At 40.1% G+C, this 21552-nt stretch overlaps 2 protein-coding genes across 4 annotated transcripts in view; one reads left to right on the forward strand and one right to left on the reverse strand.

Moving 5' to 3' along the window:
* The first annotated feature begins 267 nt into the window (after nucleotides 1–267).
* Nucleotides 268–13390, forward strand: psmc5 (proteasome 26S subunit, ATPase 5). The gene is made up of 12 exons (XM_061967851.1): nucleotides 268–361; nucleotides 2776–2847; nucleotides 2921–2990; nucleotides 3056–3153; nucleotides 3242–3298; nucleotides 5238–5468; nucleotides 5527–5653; nucleotides 9401–9591; nucleotides 9659–9757; nucleotides 9823–9933; nucleotides 9995–10081; nucleotides 13262–13390. Exons 1-12 carry the CDS (start codon nucleotides 302–304, stop codon nucleotides 13313–13315), a joined length of 1257 nt encoding a protein of 418 aa, XP_061823835.1. The 5' UTR covers nucleotides 268–301; the 3' UTR covers nucleotides 13316–13390.
* Nucleotides 13391–13392: 2 nt separating this feature from the next.
* Nucleotides 13393–21552, reverse strand: part of LOC133611013 (MAGUK p55 subfamily member 3-like) — a 28139-nt gene continuing 19979 nt past the window's right edge. For 2 of the 3 annotated variants that reach the window (XM_061967848.1, XM_061967850.2), the window contains 10 exons: nucleotides 20063–20259; nucleotides 19922–19986; nucleotides 19221–19238; nucleotides 18720–18737; nucleotides 18058–18216; nucleotides 16727–16807; nucleotides 16574–16667; nucleotides 16384–16492; nucleotides 13862–13984; nucleotides 13393–13752 (listed from right to left, as the gene is read on the reverse strand). In XM_061967848.1, the coding sequence (XP_061823832.1) occupies nucleotides 13573–13752; nucleotides 13862–13984; nucleotides 16384–16492; nucleotides 16574–16667; nucleotides 16727–16807; nucleotides 18058–18216; nucleotides 18720–18737; nucleotides 19221–19238; nucleotides 19922–19986; nucleotides 20063–20259 (1044 nt within the window). In that variant the 3' untranslated portion in view covers nucleotides 13393–13572. The remainder of the gene's footprint in view (nucleotides 13753–13861; nucleotides 13985–16383; nucleotides 16493–16573; nucleotides 16668–16726; nucleotides 16808–18057; nucleotides 18217–18719; nucleotides 18738–19220; nucleotides 19239–19921; nucleotides 19987–20062; nucleotides 20260–21552) is intronic. The other variant, XM_061967849.1, reaches the window with a different exon arrangement.

Consider the following 21552-nt stretch of genomic DNA (forward strand, 5'->3'; position numbering starts at 1 on the left):
AAGAACCACGAAATACATGAGCACACTCTTGTTGACATACGTAAATTGTAACCCTAAACTTGTCCAAAAATAAACATTGCTATATCTTTAGCAAATAAACTTATTTTTTAACGGATTCCTCATGGTAGGAGTCAGTAACAGTTGTCAGTATAAATGTAGCCACTAGAGGGTGCTGTGTGCATATCATTAGCACTTCCGCTCCCCAAAGAAGAAAGACACAGTCAGTATATATTTCACCAGTAGGCAGCGCTGTGCGAACATATTTATACTTTCCCGCCCCTAAAGAAGAAACGCACCGGAAATGTTTCACCTCACAAACGGAAACATGATTTTCAAGATGGAGGGGGACGGGAGCGACAATGTAGGTTGATTTTTGTTTTTTTTAATGTTTTTAGGGGCATATTCACCTTGAATTATCTTCACTTTGCTCTGTCAAGTTAATTCAAGTCTATTTAAATCATAACGTACTAGTTTTACGATGTTTTAATAACACTGAAACCTCGCTAACGGTTTGCTGTATCATTGTAGCTAGGCTAGCTCGTTCTCCTGTCAATTTGACCATTTTATCAACTATTTTCTCTACTGGCTGTTGTTTGCTTACGATAGTTTGCATATTTGTTTCTATTAAAAGATAAAATAGCGTAAATATATGCTAGTGCTAGCTAGCTAGCCAGCCAATAAATGGTATACATTGGTACAGGGACTTGACGTTTGATTGATTGATTGAGACTTTTATTAGAAGATTGCACAGCACATATTCCGTACAATTGACCACTAAATGGTAACACCCGAATAAGTTTTTCAATCAATTCATGGTACAAATATATACTATCAGCATAATACAGTCATCACACAAGTTAATTATCAGAGTATATACATTGAATTATTTACATTATTTACAATCCGGGGGGTGGGATGTGGAGGGGGTTAGGTTTGATTGATATCAGCACTTCAGTGATCAACAATAATATCATCTGAGAACTGGACATTGAAACAGTGTAGGTCTGACTTCGTAGGATATGTACAGCGAGCAGTGAACATAGTGAGCTAAGAAAGCATAAGAACAAGTATATACATTTGATTATTTATTTCCTTATGAGTTGGGAAATTGTGTTAGATGTAAATATAAACGGAATACAATGATTTGCAAATCCTTTTCAACCCATATTCAATTGAATGCACTACAAAGACAAGATATTTGATGTTCAAACTCATAAACTTTATTTTTTTTTTGCAAATAATAAATAACTTAGAATTGCATGGCTGCAACATGTGCCAAAGAAGTTGGGAAAGGGCATGTTCACCACTGTTTTACATCACCTTTTCTTTTAACAACACTCAGTAAACGTTTGGGAACTGAGGAGACATATCTTTTAAGCTTCTCAGGTGGAATTCTTTCCCATTCCTGCTTGATGTACAGCTTAAGTTGTTCAACAGTCCGGGGGTCTCCGTTGTGGTATTTTAGGCTTCATAATGCGCCACACATTTTCAATGGGAGACAGGTCTTGACTACAGGCAGGCCAGTCTAGTACCCGCACTCTTTTACCATGAAGCCACGCTGATGTAACACGTGGCTTGGCATTGTCTTGCTGAAATAAGCAGGGCCGTCCATGGTAATGTTGCTTGGATGGTAACATGTGTTGTTCCTAAACCTGTACGTACCTTTCAGCATTAATGGCGCCTTCACAGATGTGTAAGTTACCCATGTCTTGGGCACTAATACATCCCCATACCATCACAGATGCTGGCTTTTCAACTTTGCGCCTATTACAATCCGGATGGTTCTTTTCCTCTTTGGTCCGGAGGACACGACGTCCACAGTTTCCAAAAACAATTTGAAATGTGGACTCGTCAGACCACAGAACACTTTTCCATTTTATATCAGTCCATCTCAGATGAGCTCAGGCCCAGCGAAGCCGACAGCGTTTCTGGGTGTTGTTGATAAACGGTTTTCACCTTGCATAGGAGAGTTTTAACTTGCACTTACAGATGTAGCGACCAACTGTAGTTACTGACAGTGGGTTTCTGAAGTGTTCCGGGGCCTTGTGGTGATATCCTTTACACACTGATGTCGCTTGTTGATGCAGTACAGCCTGAGGGATCGAAGGTCACAGGCTTAGCTGCTTACATGCAGTGATTTCTCCAGATTATCTGAACCCTTTGATGATATTACGGACCGTAGATGGTGAAATCCCCAAATTCCTTGCAATAGCTGGTTGAGAAAGGTTTTTCTTAAACTGTTCAACAATTTGCTCACGCATTTGTTGACAAAGTGGTGACCCTCGCCCCATCCTTGTTTGTGAATGACTGAGCATTTCATGGAATCTACTGTTATACCCAATCATGGCACCCACCTGTTCCCAATTTGCCTGTTCACCTGTGGGATGTTCCAAATAAGTGTTTGATGAGCATTCCACAACTTTATCAGTATTTATTGCCACCTTTCCCAACTTCTTTGTCACGTGTTGCTGGCATCAAATTCTAAAGTTAATGACTATTTGCAAAAATGTTTATCAGTTTGAACATCAAATATGTTGTCTTTGTAGCATATTCAACTGAATATGGGTTGAAAATGATTTGCAAATCATTGCATTTTGTTTATATTTACATCTAACACAATTTCCTAACTCATATGGAAACAGGGTTTGTACATTTGATTACCTCACTTGCACGCTGTTGATAATTTTTAGACCATAGCGTTTGTCAAATGTGAAAAAAAGTTCAAACGTCTAGTGCTAAAGGCTTCAGCTAATCCCATATGTTTGATTTTGGCAGATGGAGATGGGAGAAAGTAAAGGTGGAACAGGTCTTCGCCAATACTACCTCTCCAAAATAGAAGAGTTACAGGTGAGCTACTTGTTTAGTTTGTGGAATTGTGCAGCATTTCTTTGGAAAAAAAATAACTTGACCTTTCCCACAGCTGACTGTGAACGACAAGAGCCAGAATCTCAGACGACTGCAGGCTCAAAGAAATGAGCTCAATGCGAAAGGTGTGTTCAAATACTATTTTGGTTTAAAAGTGGCATTGATACGTAACCATATGTTTGGGTTTTAGTGCGTCTCCTCCGTGAAGAGCTGCAGTTACTTCAGGAGCAGGGCTCCTACGTAGGAGAAGTGGTCAGGGTGATGGACAAAAAGAAAGTTCTGGTCAAGGTTTGTTGGATGCTCCTTCTCTCTTTTGCAGCCAGCGCACTTCTTTTTGCACCATTTTAACAAAAAAATAATTTAACATTGTCTTCAGGTGCACCCAGAAGGGAAATTTGTGGTGGATGTGGACAAGAACATTGACATCAATGATGTAAGTAGTCACGTATGAGATTGTTCCCACATTTTAAAAGTAGGAGGAAGAACAATAAAATATATATTTTTTTAAGTTGCAATATTATTAGAAAGCATTTCAGCACATACACAATGTGAACATCTATAGTCATATTTTGATAAAAAGGGGGGAAATCACGCTACTCGTAAACGGCGCATGCAGCAAACATGGCGGTCGACACAAAGTTGAATCATGAAATACGACCTGACCCAAGAAAAAATATTTATCCGGGATAATACCAATTTCCTTGACCCAGCCGCACAAAGGAGTTGGAGACCTCCATGCTTTTCCAAGTTTTCTACTATTTTGTTGTATAGAATGGCATCTGGAGCACAATAGTTCAATATGTCTTGGAACACAACAAATGTATAATCCTTTATCACTCAACAAATCTTTTTTGATAAGGTATAAGGATCTATTCCATTGCATAGTTAGATTTTTTTTTCAGCTTTTTTCAGGAAGATTTAACCCTCCTTTTACTCGGATAGTTTGCCATTTGAGGTTGGTTGATTCACTTCTGAGAAGAAATTGTGTCAAAATACATTCAAGTAGTTTGTCACTTTTCATGCGCGTACGTGTCAACGAGACCGGGTAAGTGACCACCATGAATAGCAATCATTTTATTTTGGCTGGTAAAAAATTTGTTTCAGAAATACAAAAAATGTAGACAATTGTCAAACAAATGTGTTACGTTTAAAAGCTAATGGTAACATAATTTAGCTGGTGGTGATCTTGGTATATGTTTTGTGTTGAAAAATGTTACTGTGAGTAAGTTGCACACAGCACTTGTAATTGAAGGCTCTAAATTGTCAATAGGTATGTGGTTGTTTGTCTGTCAGGGTTTTCGCAAGTCATTAAAAAGCATTAAATGGTTTTTGCAAAGATTAGGGCCTTTAAAGTACCAGTAGAATGGGAAAAAATAAAGTTGCTTATTTGTGTTTCATTGCATCCCTTAAACCATATCTAGTTGTATTTCCAATCCGCCAAGTATGTGAAAATACCGTCCAAACATCACAAAATGCCACAATTTCAGACGGCCATTTTGAATATGTTACTCCGAATGTCTTCAGCAATTTCTGTAGTTTCGGGGTGGGATGGTAACGCTTCTGCACTCTGACCATATTAGCAGATCAGTCACACTAGAAATGTCTACGAATGTTCTCATTCATCCAGATCATTGTCATCTCAGGGCATTTAATGTATCGTAACTGGACTGTTTGGTTTGTCTTAGAAGACGTTTCGCCTCTCATCCGAGTAAGCTTCATCATTTCATGCTCATAGACTTATATTGGTCAGATCTAGTCTAGCGGCTGGTGCCAAAATTGCAAAAATATGTAATACATATTATACAATCCTTATATAAGACATGAAGACGTGTTTTCTTTTTTTATGCATCCTATATGCTTTATGCTTACAATTTTGTCTATACAGACAATTGTATGCTTTTGACTATATATATAATAACAATCTGTATTAAGACTTGAGGACTACATTTGTTTTAAGTTGCATTAAAAAAGTAATTGAAAAACATAGAATTAGATTTGCTAAAACCTGCAGATACTGTTTTCTACTATTAGCTGGCGACCAGTCAAAGGTGTAGCCCGCCTCTCGCCCCAAGTCAGTGGAGATATGCTCTAGCTTACCCGTGACCCTATTGAGGATAAGCAGTATAGAAAATGGGTGGATGAAGAGGAATTTAATTTGATGAGAAAAAAGTTGTAATATTACAAGTAACTATTATAAAAATGTTTTCTTTAGTATGTCATTTTTATAACTTTATTCCAATGGACTGTATTTTTAATGGGATTTGTGGCTTTAATGGTCCTTCATACAAATGTCAAGTGCACAATATATATATAAAATCAAGACAAAGATCATTTTCAAATATTTCATCTTTGAATGGGTTGCTGTCTTACAGGTGACCCCAAATTGTCGTGTTGCACTTCGCAACGACAGTTACACTCTGCACAAGATCCTCCCCAACAAGGTGGACCCTCTGGTGTCCCTAATGATGGTGGAGAAGGTTCCAGACTCCACCTATGAGATGATTGGGGGCCTGGACAAGCAGATCAAGGAAATCAAGGAAGTGATCGAGCTGCCTGTCAAGCACCCTGAACTTTTTGAAGCCTTGGGTATTGCACAACCAAAGGTGAGCAACAGGTGATGCTCAAGTTGAGGAAGTTCCCTCACAGTGTCGTTGTTTTTAGGGCGTGTTGCTGTACGGACCTCCGGGTACAGGCAAGACCCTGCTGGCCAGAGCTGTGGCCCACCACACTGACTGCACCTTCATTAGGGTTTCAGGGTCTGAGCTGGTTCAGAAGTTCATTGGAGAAGGTGAGCGAGCTAATAATCTAACTTTTTACTGCTTCCCATATCAATATTTTTCAAACATGTTAAATAAGTCTCAGCGGTAATAGAATAAAATATAACCTTAATGCTAGAATCCAGACTGGTTATAGTAAGCCCTCAGGTTACCAAACAATCCATATGACATTGTCTTGATTGATACCAGCTTTTTTTTTAGTATTGTTAGTACTGTGGTTAGGGTGTAGCGGTATTGTAAATATTGCGGTTTCAAAGTCTTTTACAATAATGACATGACTGTATCAAGTAAAAATTCGGTGTGTACTTTTTTTCTGGCGCTTTAGTGTTGGCCAGGTCTGAAATTAAACTCCATCTCCCGTAATCCTCTGGACAGCGTGGGGCTGACAAGATGGGGGCGTGGAACGCCGTAAGCAGGAAGTGAAGTGTGTTCGTAGTAGATGACAGGAATTGTTTTTTGGACATTTCCTGCCTATATCAACATCTATCCATAACTGTATGAGTTATGTTGCTAACAATCACACAAACAAACCCGGTTGAATACATAACAACCTCTTTGGCGGCGGTAAGAAAGTCTGCGTTCTGCAATCAAAAGAGCACCACTTTCGTCACGTCGCACCGCATGGAGGGAAATCATCCCAAAAAATTGTACACAGTTGGAAATATGAGTAAACTAAAGAGCTCTTCAATAAATCCTCAATCCATCTTTCCACTGCTTGTCTGTCGATGTCGCGGGGTGGCTGGAGCTTATCAAGCTGCGCTCGGGCGGAAGGCAGCGCACACCCTAGACAAGTCGCCGCCTCATAAACTGTCACCCAGAAAACCTAATTGAAGGCTGACATCAGTTTGTGAGGTATTTACAATATTCAAAGTTAAATTTGTTGGTTAACTTTTTTGAGAAACAGCGTTTTCCAAACCGATATAAAAAATGGACACTGCTTCTCGGAAAGTAAAAGTTGAAAGACAATAAAGTGAACTTTGTGTTACACTGGATGTTCGTCACTATAAAGACACTCTGTAAGTTTTTTAAAAATATATTTTCTTGAAACAGTGGATGCTCCCGCACTATTCTTTACACTTAGAAGTACATATTTGTAGTAATAATTATGACAAGCACATTTGAGCATTATGTTTGTGTTTAATTACAGTAAGTGTGTTTATCTTAAACATCCATGCCACTTCATTTGACACACTATGGGATTTGTAAGTCTTTTTTGGGGGGGGGGGGCATAAACCACAATAATCTCGTACAGTTGCCTTAATATCGTGATAATATCGTACCGTGATATTTTGATACGTTACATCTAGAGATGTCCGATAATATCGGCCGATAAATGCTTTAAAATGTAATATCGGAAATGATCGGTATCGGTTTCAACCTCCCGATATTTCCGGGAGACTGCCGAATTTCAGTGCCCCTCCCGAAAATCTCGCGGGGCAACCATTTTCCCGATTTCCACCCGGACAACATTATTGGGGGAGTACCTTAAAGGCACACCCTTTAGCGTCCTCTACAACCTGTCAACACGTCCGCTTTTCCTCCATACAAACAGCGTGCTGGCCCAGTCACATAATAAATGCGGCTTTTACACACACGAGTGAATGCAAGGCATACTTGATCAAGTGCCATACAGGTCACACTGAGGGTGGGCGTAAAAACAACTAAAACACTGTTACAAATATGCGCCACACTGTGAACCAACACCAAACAAGAATGACAAACACATTTCGGGAGAACATCCGCACCGTAACACAACATAAACACAACAGAACAAACATCCAGCACTAACTCTTCCGGGACGCTACAATATACACCCCCCGCTACCACCAAACCCTGCCCAATCATGGTAAAATCAATTCATGGTAAAGCTACATTGTTTAATGCATCCAGCGGGGCATCACAACAAAATTAGGCATAATAATGTGTTAATTCCACGACTGTATATATCGGTATCGGTTGATATTGGAATCGGTAATTAAGAGTTGGACAATATCGAAATATCGGATATTGGCAAAAAAGCCATTATCAACATCTCTAGTAACATCCCTAGTTAGTTCAGAAGACTGTACAACACTTTTTCCTCGGCAAGACGAGTCAATTGTCAGCGTGTGAGCACTGAGTCTGCGCCAAATAACACCTGCTGTCTAAAATGAGCCGTTGTTTTCAAATATTTATTTGTGGGCTCCTGTGACAAATCTGCCGATTTTAGATTTTGCAAGTCCTTTTCGCCCTCGCTCAAAACCATTTATGATAGAATTGTGGCAGCCGTATGCATCGCAACTTGCATTGAATATTTTTATTGATTACAGTCCTCGCTGTATTATTACTATTGATGTCTGTAGAAAACAGACATTGTTACTATGGTTGTTTCATGTCCACGACAACACAGCCACAATGTGGAAATACTTGGTCTGATCGTGGATAATTCTAGTTAAAACTAGGCTTCCGCATGCTGAAACACCGAGCCAACAGTCGCAGCTACCTACAATTATTAGTTTTGTTGTTACTTGTTAGCATTCTGTCTTGTTAGCATTGTGCGTCTGTGTTGTCATTCCACATTGTTCAAACCAAAGCTGTTATTGATTCCAAAGAGAAAGTGTATCTTTAATCAAAAGTTCATCTCCACTTTGGCCGGGCAGCTTTTGGTAGCTGATAGAAGTCTTGTTAGCCTGAAGTGCTGCGCTGGATGTCCGATGATGCTTTTCCTTGTCTTTTGACACTGCGCGTGTCAAAGTCTCACCAATGTGGAGATGTGTTGTTAATGAGGCACAAGTTGAAGATGAAGTCCATCAAAAAGTAGAAACATTTTAGATTGTTGTGGTCAAGCTTAGCCACTGGTTAGCTGTGTAAGCCCTTAACTTGGAAACAGAAGTTTTGCTTGGTGAATATCTCTATTGATCATCACAATATAATAGAAAATAAGACAAATACTGTGCTGTAATACATAAGGATGAACGATTATGAAAAAATATATAATTACGATTATTTTGGTTGATATTAAAATTCCGATTAATTATGATTATTAATTAATTTGAAAACATGAGTATTTATTGCACCATCAAACCTCAACTTTAAATATAGTTAAAAGAAACCTGGATATAAATTAGTACCAGATAAACCACAAGTTAAAATAATCATAATAGCAATAACAATAAGTTTATATATATTAATATTAATCCAGTATTTACACTTATGTTACCACCATAGAGTGTGTGCTTTTTGTTTAAAAAATAATGTAATAAAATGTTTAAATCCAAAAATCCTCATACATTGTTGGACAATTTTGACAAGTATCTTAGGTCAATGCATTTTTGTAAATGCATTAATGCTGGGTTGCATATGTCATTTCTATTTTTCTTCTTCGCGGCTTAATTCACATGATGGTCAACCAGCTTGAGCGTAGCATTAAAACAAGTGAGTGTAGAGTTTGAGCAGAAAATGCTGAATTGCTGTTCTGTTCTTGGGTGTTCCAGTTGTTCAAATAGAGAGATACGAAAGAGCTTTGATGGAGTCCCGAAAACAGTGGTTCATAAAATCGGGGGGAAAAACGAAAGCGCTTTTAATGTCTTATTTTATTTTTATCTTGGTATCGACCACTGAAATCCTGATATCGTGACAAACTTAGCTAGACTTACTGGGAGCATGTTTAGTGTCTAGCTTTGATGCTAAATGAGTTTGAACATGACAGTTTTTTTTATCGTATTTAGACATTTTATTTTCATTTTTGATTTAATTAAACTTCTACATCACACTTCCAGGCGCTCGCATGGTACGTGAACTGTTCGTCATGGCCCGAGAGCACGCTCCTTCCATCATCTTCATGGACGAGATCGACTCCATTGGCTCATCTCGCTTGGAGGGAGGTTCAGGTGGAGACAGCGAGGTGCAGAGGACCATGTTGGAGCTGCTTAATCAGCTGGATGGCTTCGAGGCCACCAAGAACATCAAGGTAGGTCTCACACACTTTCACCCTCTGCAAAACCACCTAGTCCCAATCTTGTCTGTGACTCCTACAGGTCATCATGGCCACCAACCGTATCGACATCCTGGACTCTGCTCTGCTCAGGCCAGGCAGGATCGACAGGAAGATCGAGTTCCCGCCTCCAAACGAAGAGGTATCTGCTTGTGTGTACTGCGACATAACGATGTCCTACATTCACACACGCCTCTTCTCCGTCAGGCTCGTCTGGACATCCTGAAGATCCACTCCAGGAAGATGAACCTGACACGCGGCATTAACCTGAGGAAGATAGCCGAGCTGATGCCCGGAGCCTCAGGCGCTGAGGTTAAGGTGAGAGCTGCCTCATGGAGGATCATTTGTCAGCATCATAAAAATATGAATGTGTGTTCAGGGAGTGTGCACGGAAGCTGGCATGTATGCGCTGAGAGAAAGAAGAGTGCACGTCAACCAGGAGGACTTTGAGATGGCTGTGGCAAAGGTTGGTCTCCTTCTTTCTATCTTCATGTTAGTTGCCAAAAGTGTCCAACAGAAGAGTATACAGCCGTCTGATTAAATTGATTAGTTTTTATTGTCAATTCACTGAGGGCACAGAGCATTGAAATCACATTTCTCTCTCTGTGGTTTAATTATATGGATATTTAGATTTTTTTATTTCTTTTTAAAGGCAGTAGTATCAATAAATATACGGTGGTACTTTTTAGGATATGAGCTGTCTTTCGGCTCATTCTTAAGCTTCGGGTTGCGAACAAAAATGTATGAACCTTCCCACCGCTAGTCGGTGTGGCAAATGTCACAGTGAAACCCGTAAGATCTTACCAAAACATTTACCGTATTTTTCGAAGCATAAGTCGCACCGGCTGAAAATGCATAATAAAGAAGGAAAAAAACATATATAAGTCGCACTGGAGTATAAGTCGCATTTTTTGGGGAAATTAATTTGATAAAATCCAACACCAAGAATAGACATTTGAAAGGCAATTTAAAATAAATCAAGAATAGTGAACCACAGGCTGAATAAGTGTACGTTATATGAGGCATAAATAACCAACTGGTATGTTAACGTAACATATTATGGTAAGAGTCATTCAAATAACTATAACATATAGAACATGCTATACGTTTACCAAACAATCTAATCGCTAAATCCCATGAAATCTTATACGTCTGGTCTCTTACGTGAATGAGCTAAAAAATATTATTTGATATTTTACGCTAATGTGTTAATAATTTCGACTCATTTATAAGTCGCACCCACGGCCAAACTATGGGAAAAAAACTGCGACTTATAGTCCGAAAAATACGGTAATCAAAAACAGGACTGACATGGTGAAGCAGTTGGAGCCAGGGATCCCAGATAGCCTCTATTTAGCAGAATCCGGAAGTAGTAATATTTTTTGATGTCTGTATAAAACAGACATCAATGCATATTGATCAAGTCAGGTTGCTTTTGTGGTGTAGCGGCTGGCTATGGAGTTCTAGCCAATGGCTTTGACTGGGGGGTGGGACTTCTGGGGAAAGGATGGGGAAGTGATGTGTTTTTGTGGGGTGAGAGTTTGTGTGAGTGTTAGTTAGTTCCTGCTTTGTCTGTTGCCACATCCTCGAGTTGGGTTTATCAGAGACGTATATTTAGCGCATTGTATGAGTGTGTTTAGAGCAGGCAGAGTGCAGTCTACATTAACTGACTTGCTCACGCTTTCAGGCGTACCGTGGTTAGCCTGCTGCTTAAAGTCAAAGCTAGCTATGCTCGTCACGCAGTAAGCCAAGTGCAGCCTTCACTAACTGCAATGTTCACGCTGTGTAAATGTTTCTTTATTATACTGTTCTGACAGGTGGACACGTCCCTCTAGCAGGGACAACTTATCTAGAAGTGTGCAATTGTTACATCATGCCACACTCATGTTTATGCCGTTTCTTTTTTCCGGAGCTAGCGTAAAGGGATGAATAAATCAATCAAATCAAATCAACTTTGAATGATTAAAACATTTTGAGTTTGGACCGCGTTCTAGTATAGCTGGGTCGCATATGACCTCACATCCGATTTTCTTCTTTGCGGCTTAATTCACACGATGGTCAAGCAGCTTGAATTAAAACAAGTGAGAGAGAGTGTAGAGTTTGATCAGAAAATGCCGTATTGCTGTTCTGTATTTGGGTGTTCCAGTCGTTCTAATAAAGAGATAGGGGAGCGCTTTCATAGAGTCCTGAAAGAAATGGCTCACAAAAGTAATAAAGTCAGGGGGGAAGAAAATGGCTCTTAGAGATGTCACTTTCAGCATCTGGTGGCATACAATCAGACCATGCTCGTGTCTGCAGCGATCACTTTGTAAAATGTTTATTTGAACATTTGATTTGTTTGACAAACTTTCTGTGATGCAATTGAGTTTATTCTCTACTTTGTTAGTAGTGTTTGATAGCAGAACTAAATGTAAGAAAGGACAATAGATCACATTAGTTTGTGTTCTTTTGTGGTTGTTATGCCTAAATATAACTACGACCTGCTTGTGCAAATAGACTAACGTCATGTTAAGTCGTAGTTATAAATATTTCAGTTGTTGTTTTTTGATGCAAACAAACGTATCACTTTTCTCATTAGCGTCACGATCACAACCAATTGTTACTTAACGACGCACGAATAAGTCCGACTTTGTCTTTCACGGATGAATGTTTAATTTGTGGATCCCTCAGATGTGAAGACATGATGTGCTTTTAATCTTTTCTTCTGTAAATAGCGTGAGTGTCAAATGAAGTGAGGTCGTCGTGAGCATTAACCTCTTGGTGATGATAAATGGTAAATAAACAGTAGCCTAATGGGGCTCTAGACAGGTTTCATTGCATGAAAGCCGTTAAGTACCAGGATGTGCCTCTAGGTCACTTGATTGCAACCCAGTGATAGGTTAACTATTGAGGCAGTAAAGTAGTCAGTAGATGAGGGGGGAAAGCAGCAGTCTCACTGGGGTCTCTGTGGAGCGTATCTGCTAGTCTTAGCACCAATTCCAATTATTTATTTCAATGTTTTTTAAGACCCAATTGAACCTGTATCCCAACCTCGTATTGGCTCTGCTGTCCTGACGGTAGCATGTTAGCTGTTGTAGATCAATAACCTTTGACGTGGTCAAGTCATGTTTCCTACAATATGTAAGCACAACATTCTCTCACAATTCATCGGGTAGAAAACCGAAAGCGTACGTGATCCATTTTGTTGTCCATGATGATCAATGGAATAGCCGGCTTGATGAGTAGTCCTGGCTCAGAATCCTACACGCTCCCTCTGCGGTTACAGCACAGTAATGAAGTAATATACAACTTCTGACAATATACACGTTTGGATGAAAGCCAAGACACGGCCTTGCGACGATAGAACAGATGAAAGAGGGACAACCATCTTGTAACTGATACTAAATGATCCCTGTGGTAAATAAAATGTATGGTATGTAGTTGTCATGACAAGCAAACAATCCTAATGTGGTGAAGGAAATCACAAGTAGTTGCAGATTTGCCAGAAGTTAATGTATGCATGGGAACATTGTATTCAGCTCCAGTGCAAGATTTGCATCAAAAACGGAGCTGTTTAAGTCATGTTCAGTTTTTGTTGTAATTACAAGAGGAGCAAAGTATTGTAAATCTCTCACCATGTCAGCAAGTGTGTCTGTGTTGTCTCCAGGTGATGCAGAAAGACAGCGAGAAGAACATGTCCATCAAGAAGCTGTGGAAGTAACTTCAGCCACACATGTATATTTTTTGTTTATGGTTTGCTTTCTAAGTGTTGTCCTAAAATAAACATACAACATCACATGGTCGTGTAAAACATTTATTGTTACAGTAAGTAGCTGCCATCAATTATGTAAGCACATTTTTCTGCCCACTGCATTGTTAGATTTGGCACTTTGAGCAAGTTCATCCCACAATCACTAACACTACATAGTTGACATTTCAAAAGCGGGTGTAGATCAGTTTGGCAAGTAGACATGTTAGCTAGGTCCTCACCCAGGACAAGGGCACCCACTGGGGCTCCAGACGCACGCGGTCTAGAAGGACATGAAGTTCTGCAACCGCACTGAGCAGTTCTTCCTTGACCAGAATGTAATCCATCCAGTGACCAAAACTCTGCTCCATCTTTTCTGCTGACTGCCTCATGTCCTGGATGTCATGCTCCTGTAATGGCAACAATGTTGTGTTCTTGATGGCTGTGGAGCGTGTTGGTGTTTCATTGTGCATCTTTCAGTTCGGCTGCGGTTGCTATGGCGACGTACAGAGCACTCACCGTGATGGCCACGCTGAGTAGCGAAGAACAGGAGCTCAGAGATTTGCTCTCGCTGTCGAACACGGACGGTCTCACAAAGACGACAAAGGGCTTGAGCGCGGGCGTGCGGAGAATGTGCAGGGCCTGGTAGACAACCACAACGTATCACCAGCCATGTTACAGGTTTGCAATACTGCCAACTTCATGACTACTTTTTAATATCCATCCATTTTCTACCGCCTGTCCCTTTCGGGGTCGCTGGAGCCTATCTCAGCTGCATTCAGGCGGAAGGCGGGGTACACCCTGGACAAGTCGCCACCTCATCGCAGGGACAACACAGAGACAGACAACATTCACACACTAGGGACCATTTAGTGTTGCCAATCAACCTATCCCCAGGTGCATGTCTTTGGAGGTGGGAGGAAGCTGGAGTACCCGGAGGGAACCCACGCAGTCACAGGGAGAACATGCAAAATCCACACAGAAAGAGCCCGGGATCGAACTCAGGACTACTCAGGACCTTCGTATTGTGAGGCACATGCACTAACCCAGGGGTCGGGAACCTTTTTGGCTGAGAGAGCCATGAAAGCCAAATATTTTCAAATGTATTTCCATGAGAGCCATATAATACTTTTTAACACTGAATACAACTAAATGCGTGCATTTTTAAGTAATACCAACATTTTTAGAGTATAATAAGTCTCTTATTCTTTTTAATAACATTGTCATTCTGAAGCTAACCAATAATAAATAAAATGATTCTTACTATTAATGAGACTTCTTGAACAGGTGTAGTAGAAAACGGATGGATGGATTAAAATGCCTGAGAATGTTATCAACGTTATTTTTAACACTGTGATTACGAGCGGAATTATTCATTACTTATCATGTTAAGCAATGTCAGCTAAGATTTATCTGAGAGCCAGATGCAGTCATCAAAAGAGCCACATCTGGCTCTAGAGCCATAGGTTCCCTACCCTTGCACTAACCCCTGTTCCACCATGCTGCCCATACTTTTTAATACAACACTTGTAATTGGTGTGTATGCTGAATCCTAAGGAATCGATAAACTGTATTAATATGATGTCGCAATATCCATGGAACTGAAGAATGGGAAAACTTGTAAAAAAAATAAATAAAATGGTAGTACAAAATATTGCATGGTTATCTCCCATGGCAATTAATATATGCAACAGTGACAGTATAATACCAAGGTTGTAATATCAATTTTATAGACTGTAAAATTGTGGGCCACCATATCGCGACCGTCAATATCATAATTATACTGTATATCATTCACAAAACCACTGTATTGCGTATAATATTGGTGTAGTATCACAATCACAAATGAGTGGTGTACAAAAGGAACAAATATTGCTCTCCCGTGGTGCTGTATTATTACACACAAGTGACAGTATCAATATCTAATACCAATGTTGTAATAACATGTGTGTATGTATGCTGGTGTATTAGAATGTTGTAAAACTGTAACAAATAACATTGCAATATATTACAAAGTTATCTTCGATGGTGCAGTATTATGAAGTGACAACTGTCTAACACCAATATTGTAATAATGATTTTGTAGACAGTTATCAGTTTTTGTAAATTGTGAGCAAAAATGTCATATCACCATTGATATAATGTAGGTGTCCCCCCCCCATAGCAATCACCTAAATCGTATTTTATTACATGCAGATACCTGTGTATGATATTGGTTTATCTAAAATTGCCACTCCCAAGACAATTTATCCTGACATTTTTTCCAAATATTGTGTAAAACATAACATATAAAACATATTAAAAGTCATCAATAAGTGCACCATTAAATGGTGACCTTATCAATGTGGCGTTGGTGTATCCATATCAATGTACTCATCGCAAACTGTGGTACTCAGGCTCCATCTAGTGGTATGCCAAAAAAACCAATTTAATATTCAAACACACTGCTACTGTTCAAACTGTGTGCAATGTTACTGGTCAAACATATTAAATATACTTGTTTAATAAAACCGTTGCCATGTTTTTAAAGAATACTTAGGCCTACTACACTACTGTATTTTATTGTTGGTCATTATGGTGGTACTTTGAGCACCAAATGTTTTCTGAGGTGGTACTTGGTGAGAACCACAGGAGTGTACATGTTCCCCCCGTGACTGCGTGGGCTTCCTCCCACTTCCAAAGACATGCACCTAAGGATAGGTTGATTGGCAACACTAAATGGTCCCTAGTGTGTGAATGTTGTCTGTCTATCTTTGTTGGCCCTGCGATGAGGTGGCGACTTGTCCAGGGTGTACCCCGCCTTCCACCAGAATGCAGCTGAGATCGGCTCTAGCACCCCCCATGACCCCGAAAGAGACAAGCGGTAGAAAATGGATGGATGAATGCAGTAGACCGCACGTTTTTTTTTTAACCTTATTACATGATGTATGCAGTATGACTTGTCAGCCCCTTTTTGAGTGTAATAGCGCTTCCTAGTGGTCGAGTCTGTCACTAGGACAACCCAGTAGACCTAAGAACAATCAGTAATGAAGACCACAAACCTCAGGTTGGACGTCCACAAGGCACATCTTGTTCTGATCCAGAATTCTGTGAATGGACTCCAAACTGGTGCCATAAAGATTGTCTTTATATTCTCCATATTCAATAAACCTGCACAAAGAAGGCATGTGTGTAGAGTAGAGTAAAAGGAGAGGAGCAGTAAGGTTGGCGAGTCGTGTTAACGTTGCTTACGTCCCACTGTGGATGTCCGCCTCGAACGCCGCTTTGGTGATGAAGTGATATTCCACGCCTTCACGCTCGTGGCTCTTTCTGGGCCGCGTGGTGTCTTTGGACAGCACGTAAGTCAGGAATCAAATATGGACCAGAAAAAAGGGCACTACTTACGAGGCACAGCCAGGCCGTAAAGTCTGGAGTTCTCTGCGATCACCTTCTGCTTGAGCTCAGAGATACGAGCACCGAGGGAACCTAAGAACGGAACCAAGGCCAAACGTGGGAATCAAACCTTTACATTTTGCTTATGGCTTTTTTCAATACATATGCTTTATGAGGCAATTTTTTTATTTTATAAAACTTGGCGCCGCCCGATTGTAGCTGAGATAGGCTCCAGCGCCCCCCGCGACCCCAAAGGGAATAAGCGGTAGAAAATGGATGGATGGATGGATGTTTTACCTTTTAAAACAACAGGAAAAAAGCTTTGAGGTGTGATGACCACACTAGACCACTAGAGGGGAGCATTACAGGCCATATTCATCCATCCATTTTCTAACGCTTGTACTTTTCGATATTCAATTTAAGCTTAAAATTAGGGATGTTCGGACGATAAATGCTTTAAAATGTAATATCGGAAATGATCAGTATCTGTTTCTAAAAGTAAAATGTATGACGTTTTAAAACGCCGCTGTGTACACGGACGTAGGGAGAGGTACAGAGTGCCAATAAACCTTAAACGCATTTCCTTTGCGTGCGTGCCGTCCGAGTCACATAATATCTACCGGCTGTTCTTATCACAAATTAATGCAATGCATACTTGGTCAACAGCCATACAGGTCACACTGAGGGTGGCCGTATAAACAACTTTAACACTGTTACAAATATGTGCCACACTGTGAACCCACACCAAACAAGAATGACAAACACATTTCGGGAGAACATCCGCACCGGAACACAACAGAACAAATACCCAGAATCCCTTGCAGTACTAACTCTTCCGGGACGCTACAATAATGCACTTTGTGACTTCAATAATAAATATGGCAGTGCCATGTTGGCATTTTTTTCCATACATAACTTGAGTTGATTTATTTTGGAAAACCTTGTTACATTGTTTAATGCATCCAGCGGGGCATCACAACAAAATTAGGCATAATAATGTGTTAATTCCACGACTGTATATATTGGTATCGGTTGATATCGGTATCGGTAATTAAGAGTTGGACAATATCGGAATATCAGTAAAAAAGCCATTATCGGACATCTCTACTTAAAATGAATGGATAGATCAATTATTGAACCAGTCAAGGCTGAAATAAGCACTGTTCTGATATTTTGGGGAAAATACAGCATAGTTTGTTTTTCAAATAAATAAGGGCAAAATAAATGTTTTAAAATGAGTAACATTTGATGAGTATGTGTGTGTGTATATATATATTTTGTGTATTATGTTTGTAAACTTAGTAAAAATGATATCATGGAGAGTTGGACATGACCTAGTGTACCTAGCAGCACGATGAGACGAGGTTTCTCTCCATGGCGCGGCACATAAAGCGTGACTTCCTCGTATATCAAGAAGTCGCTGTGAGTTGCATCAGGAGTGCGAGGATCTCCCGGTGAACTCTGACGTTCCTTCTTGAGACGGAAACTCCTGCGCAAGCCAGCTGGGGTCAAATAAGAAAAGACGAGCTTGTCATATGAAGGATCTTTGACTAGTGTAGTTGCTTAAACACAGCAGGCTACTTCCTGCTGTGCCTACTAAGTAAACAAGCAGCCAGCAGGTTTTGGCAATGACTAAAGTTAAAGTTAAAGTAGCAATGATTGTCAAACACACACTAGGTGTGGCGAAATTATTCTCTGCATTTAACCCATCACCCTTGATCACCCCCTGGGAGGTGAGGGGAGCAGTGGGCAGCAGTGGTGGCCGCGCCCGGGAATCATTTTTGGTGATTTAACCCCCAATTCCAACCCTTGATACTGAGTGCCAAGCAGGGAGGTAATGGGTCCCATTTTTATAGTCTTTGGTATGACTCGGCCGGGGTTTGAACCCACAACCTACCCATCTCAGGGCGGACACTCTAACCACTACAGTACAATATAAAACATTACAAAGTCCACCAACATGGCAGATTGCAATACAATCAGTCATTCAATTATTCGTCCTCACCCTCAACATTGGCGTCTTCTGTGGGAGAGGGCGAAGGGGAGGAGCCAGGGCGAGAGGAAAGAGGGTGAGGTCACCACACAGTAGGTTCAACACATGAAATGACGATGTAGGTATGTCATAATAATATTGATAATGATAAGGATGTAAATCTTACAACTTACTATTCAATTCAATTACGATTCACAATTCTGAATCGTTTCTCGAGCCAAACAGACTCATAAATTATAAGCATTTTCAAAAGTGGTTACAGGCTACAACAGCTGGTCAGGGTTAATGGCTGATGGCGTAAGATGTACACGTGCAGCCAGTAAACCTGGAAATTATATAAAAACATGAGAAAAAATGTAAATGATTCTTGAAAATATTGAATCAAATAAGAATCATAATATACAAAGAATTTTAATTTGGATGTGAATCAGTCTATTCCAGCACCCTTAATATATACGCAACTGCAATAGATGCTTAATTGTCGTGTGTGTGTGTGTGTGTGTGTGTGTGTACCTTGTTCAGCCCGCTCGTCTGAGGGCAGCAATGCAAGGAATGACACACAATATCACTGCAAAGAGCAACACAACAACTGTTTCGCTTGTTATATATATTCACTTATAATTAAAACACAACTCTACCTTACCGTACATATTTTTACCATTTAGGGTACATTGTTTTTTTTCTAATTATCATTACTAATCAAGTATTATTTATCTGATAAATGTATTTTTTTTTTTTAGCTTTTACTCCTATGATTTATTTAAATTTTTTATGTTTTATTCCTTACTTTTGGACATTTTCATTATTTTTTTACTACAGCTAATATGTTTACAATTTTTCTAAAAATGTTATTAATTCAATAAAAAAAACAATGACTATATTGTTTTGGAATGCAAGGAACAAATACAAAATAAATGTAAAATGCTACAAAATAATAGTGATGGATTTAAAAAGGCTTCCTGAATAAATTAAAACACCCGTTTGTTTTCCCGGATCTTTTTCTTTTTTTTAAATTTTGCTTAATGTCTCACAAAAATTGGATTATGCCATGACACGATAGATTGCATAGAGATTATAGTCTGTTTCCATAATCCCTCTCTATGCATCTCCTTGGTTATAGATGAAATTTGACCTGCGACGTGACGCGCGTGTCGCTAGTTGGTTTGTGCTGAAGTCGGGTAAACAGTGTGGTTGCCGTGGTGATGACGACTTACATGTGGTCACTTTGGGGTACACGGAGGCTGGGAACGAGCCTGTCTTCAGACGGTATCTCAGGCGCCTGTCAAAATACAAATAATATGCAGCGTTTTGTTAAGTTATATTATGAAGATTGACATGAAAAAGCAGCAGGCTACCTCTCCTGAAAGTGCGTGGAGGGGATGAGGGCGGCGCGCAGGTTGCAGTCGCCCACTTTCTTGGCCTGCCACCACGTAGCGTCCTCCTGACTCACCACCTGCAGGATGTCCCCCCTCTTAAAAGGAAGCCCCGCCTCCTGACAGGGCGTGGCCCGGTCCTCAAAGGGCACGTAGTCGAACAAAGCTCTTAGGTAGACCTGCAGGACAACAGGACTTCAAAACATAATCAGAACAACAACACGACCAAGCGTGTTTTCTTCAAGTGGTCGACTGCAGCAGTGAAAGATTTAATTTCTTAGTTGCTAGTTATTTGATGACTCATCATTTTCTTAAAATTTGCATCAAAACGCTTCCTGGCTTTTTTGGTACCAAATTTTTCGGACTATAACTCGCAGTTTTTTTCATAGTTTGGCCGGGGGTGCGACTTATACTCAGGAGGGACTTATGTGTGAAATTATTAACACATTAGCGTAAAATATCAAATAATATTATTTAGCTCATTCACGTAAGAGACTAGACGTATAAGATTTCATGGGATTTAGCGATTAGGAGTGACAGATTGTTTGGTAAACGTATAGCATGTTCTATATGTTATAGTTATTTGAATGACTCTTACCATAATATGTTACGTTAACATACCAGTTGGTTATTTATGCCTCATATAACAATACGAAGGTCCTGAGTAGTCTTGGGTTCAATCCCGGGCTCGGGATCTTTCTGTGTGGAGTTTGCATGTCCTCCCCGTGACTGCGTGGGTTCCCTCCGGGTACTCCGGCTTCCTCCCACCTCCAAAGACATGCACCTGGGGATAAGTTGATTGGCAACACTAAATTGGCCCTAGTGTGTGAATGTTGTCTGTCTATCTGTGTTGGCCCTGCGATGAGGTGGCGACTTGTCCAGGGTGTAACCCGCCTTCCGCCCGATTGTAGCTGAGATAGGCTCCAGCGCCCCCCGCGACCCCAAAGGGAATAAGCGGTAGAAAATGGATGGATGGATAACGTACACTTATTCAGCCTGTTGTTCACTATTCTTTATTTATTTTAAATTGCCTTTCAAATGTCTATTCTTGGTGTTGGGTTTTATCAAATAAATTTCCCCCAAAAATGTGACTTATACTCCGAAAAATACGGTAACTTGCAAACGACCATTGAGACACTTTCCTCCCCAGTGGGCCCTTGGAAGTCTCTCCAAAGTGAGTGTGAGTGACAGGAAGAAAAGCTCTGACATTTAGAACGTATAAACCTCTAGACCGAATTTAGGATGACCTGTTCTTTTCAGACCCGTAGTCTTATCAAGTCATACCTGTGATTTCGTATATATATATATATTTTTTTTTTTGCCTGAGATTTTGTATACCTTCTCGATTATGGAACGGTCAAATATTGCACAAATGAGTCTGCATCATTCCTCAATATGGATCGCCCACACAAAGTACCACTGCAAAATAATCTAGCATGGGGTCAAAGTACCGCATTGTTCGGAGTATAAGT

The sequence above is a fragment of the Nerophis lumbriciformis genome, linkage group LG11 (assembly GCF_033978685.3).
Source record: "Nerophis lumbriciformis linkage group LG11, RoL_Nlum_v2.1, whole genome shotgun sequence".
NCBI classification, from domain to species: domain Eukaryota; kingdom Metazoa; phylum Chordata; class Actinopteri; order Syngnathiformes; family Syngnathidae; genus Nerophis; species Nerophis lumbriciformis.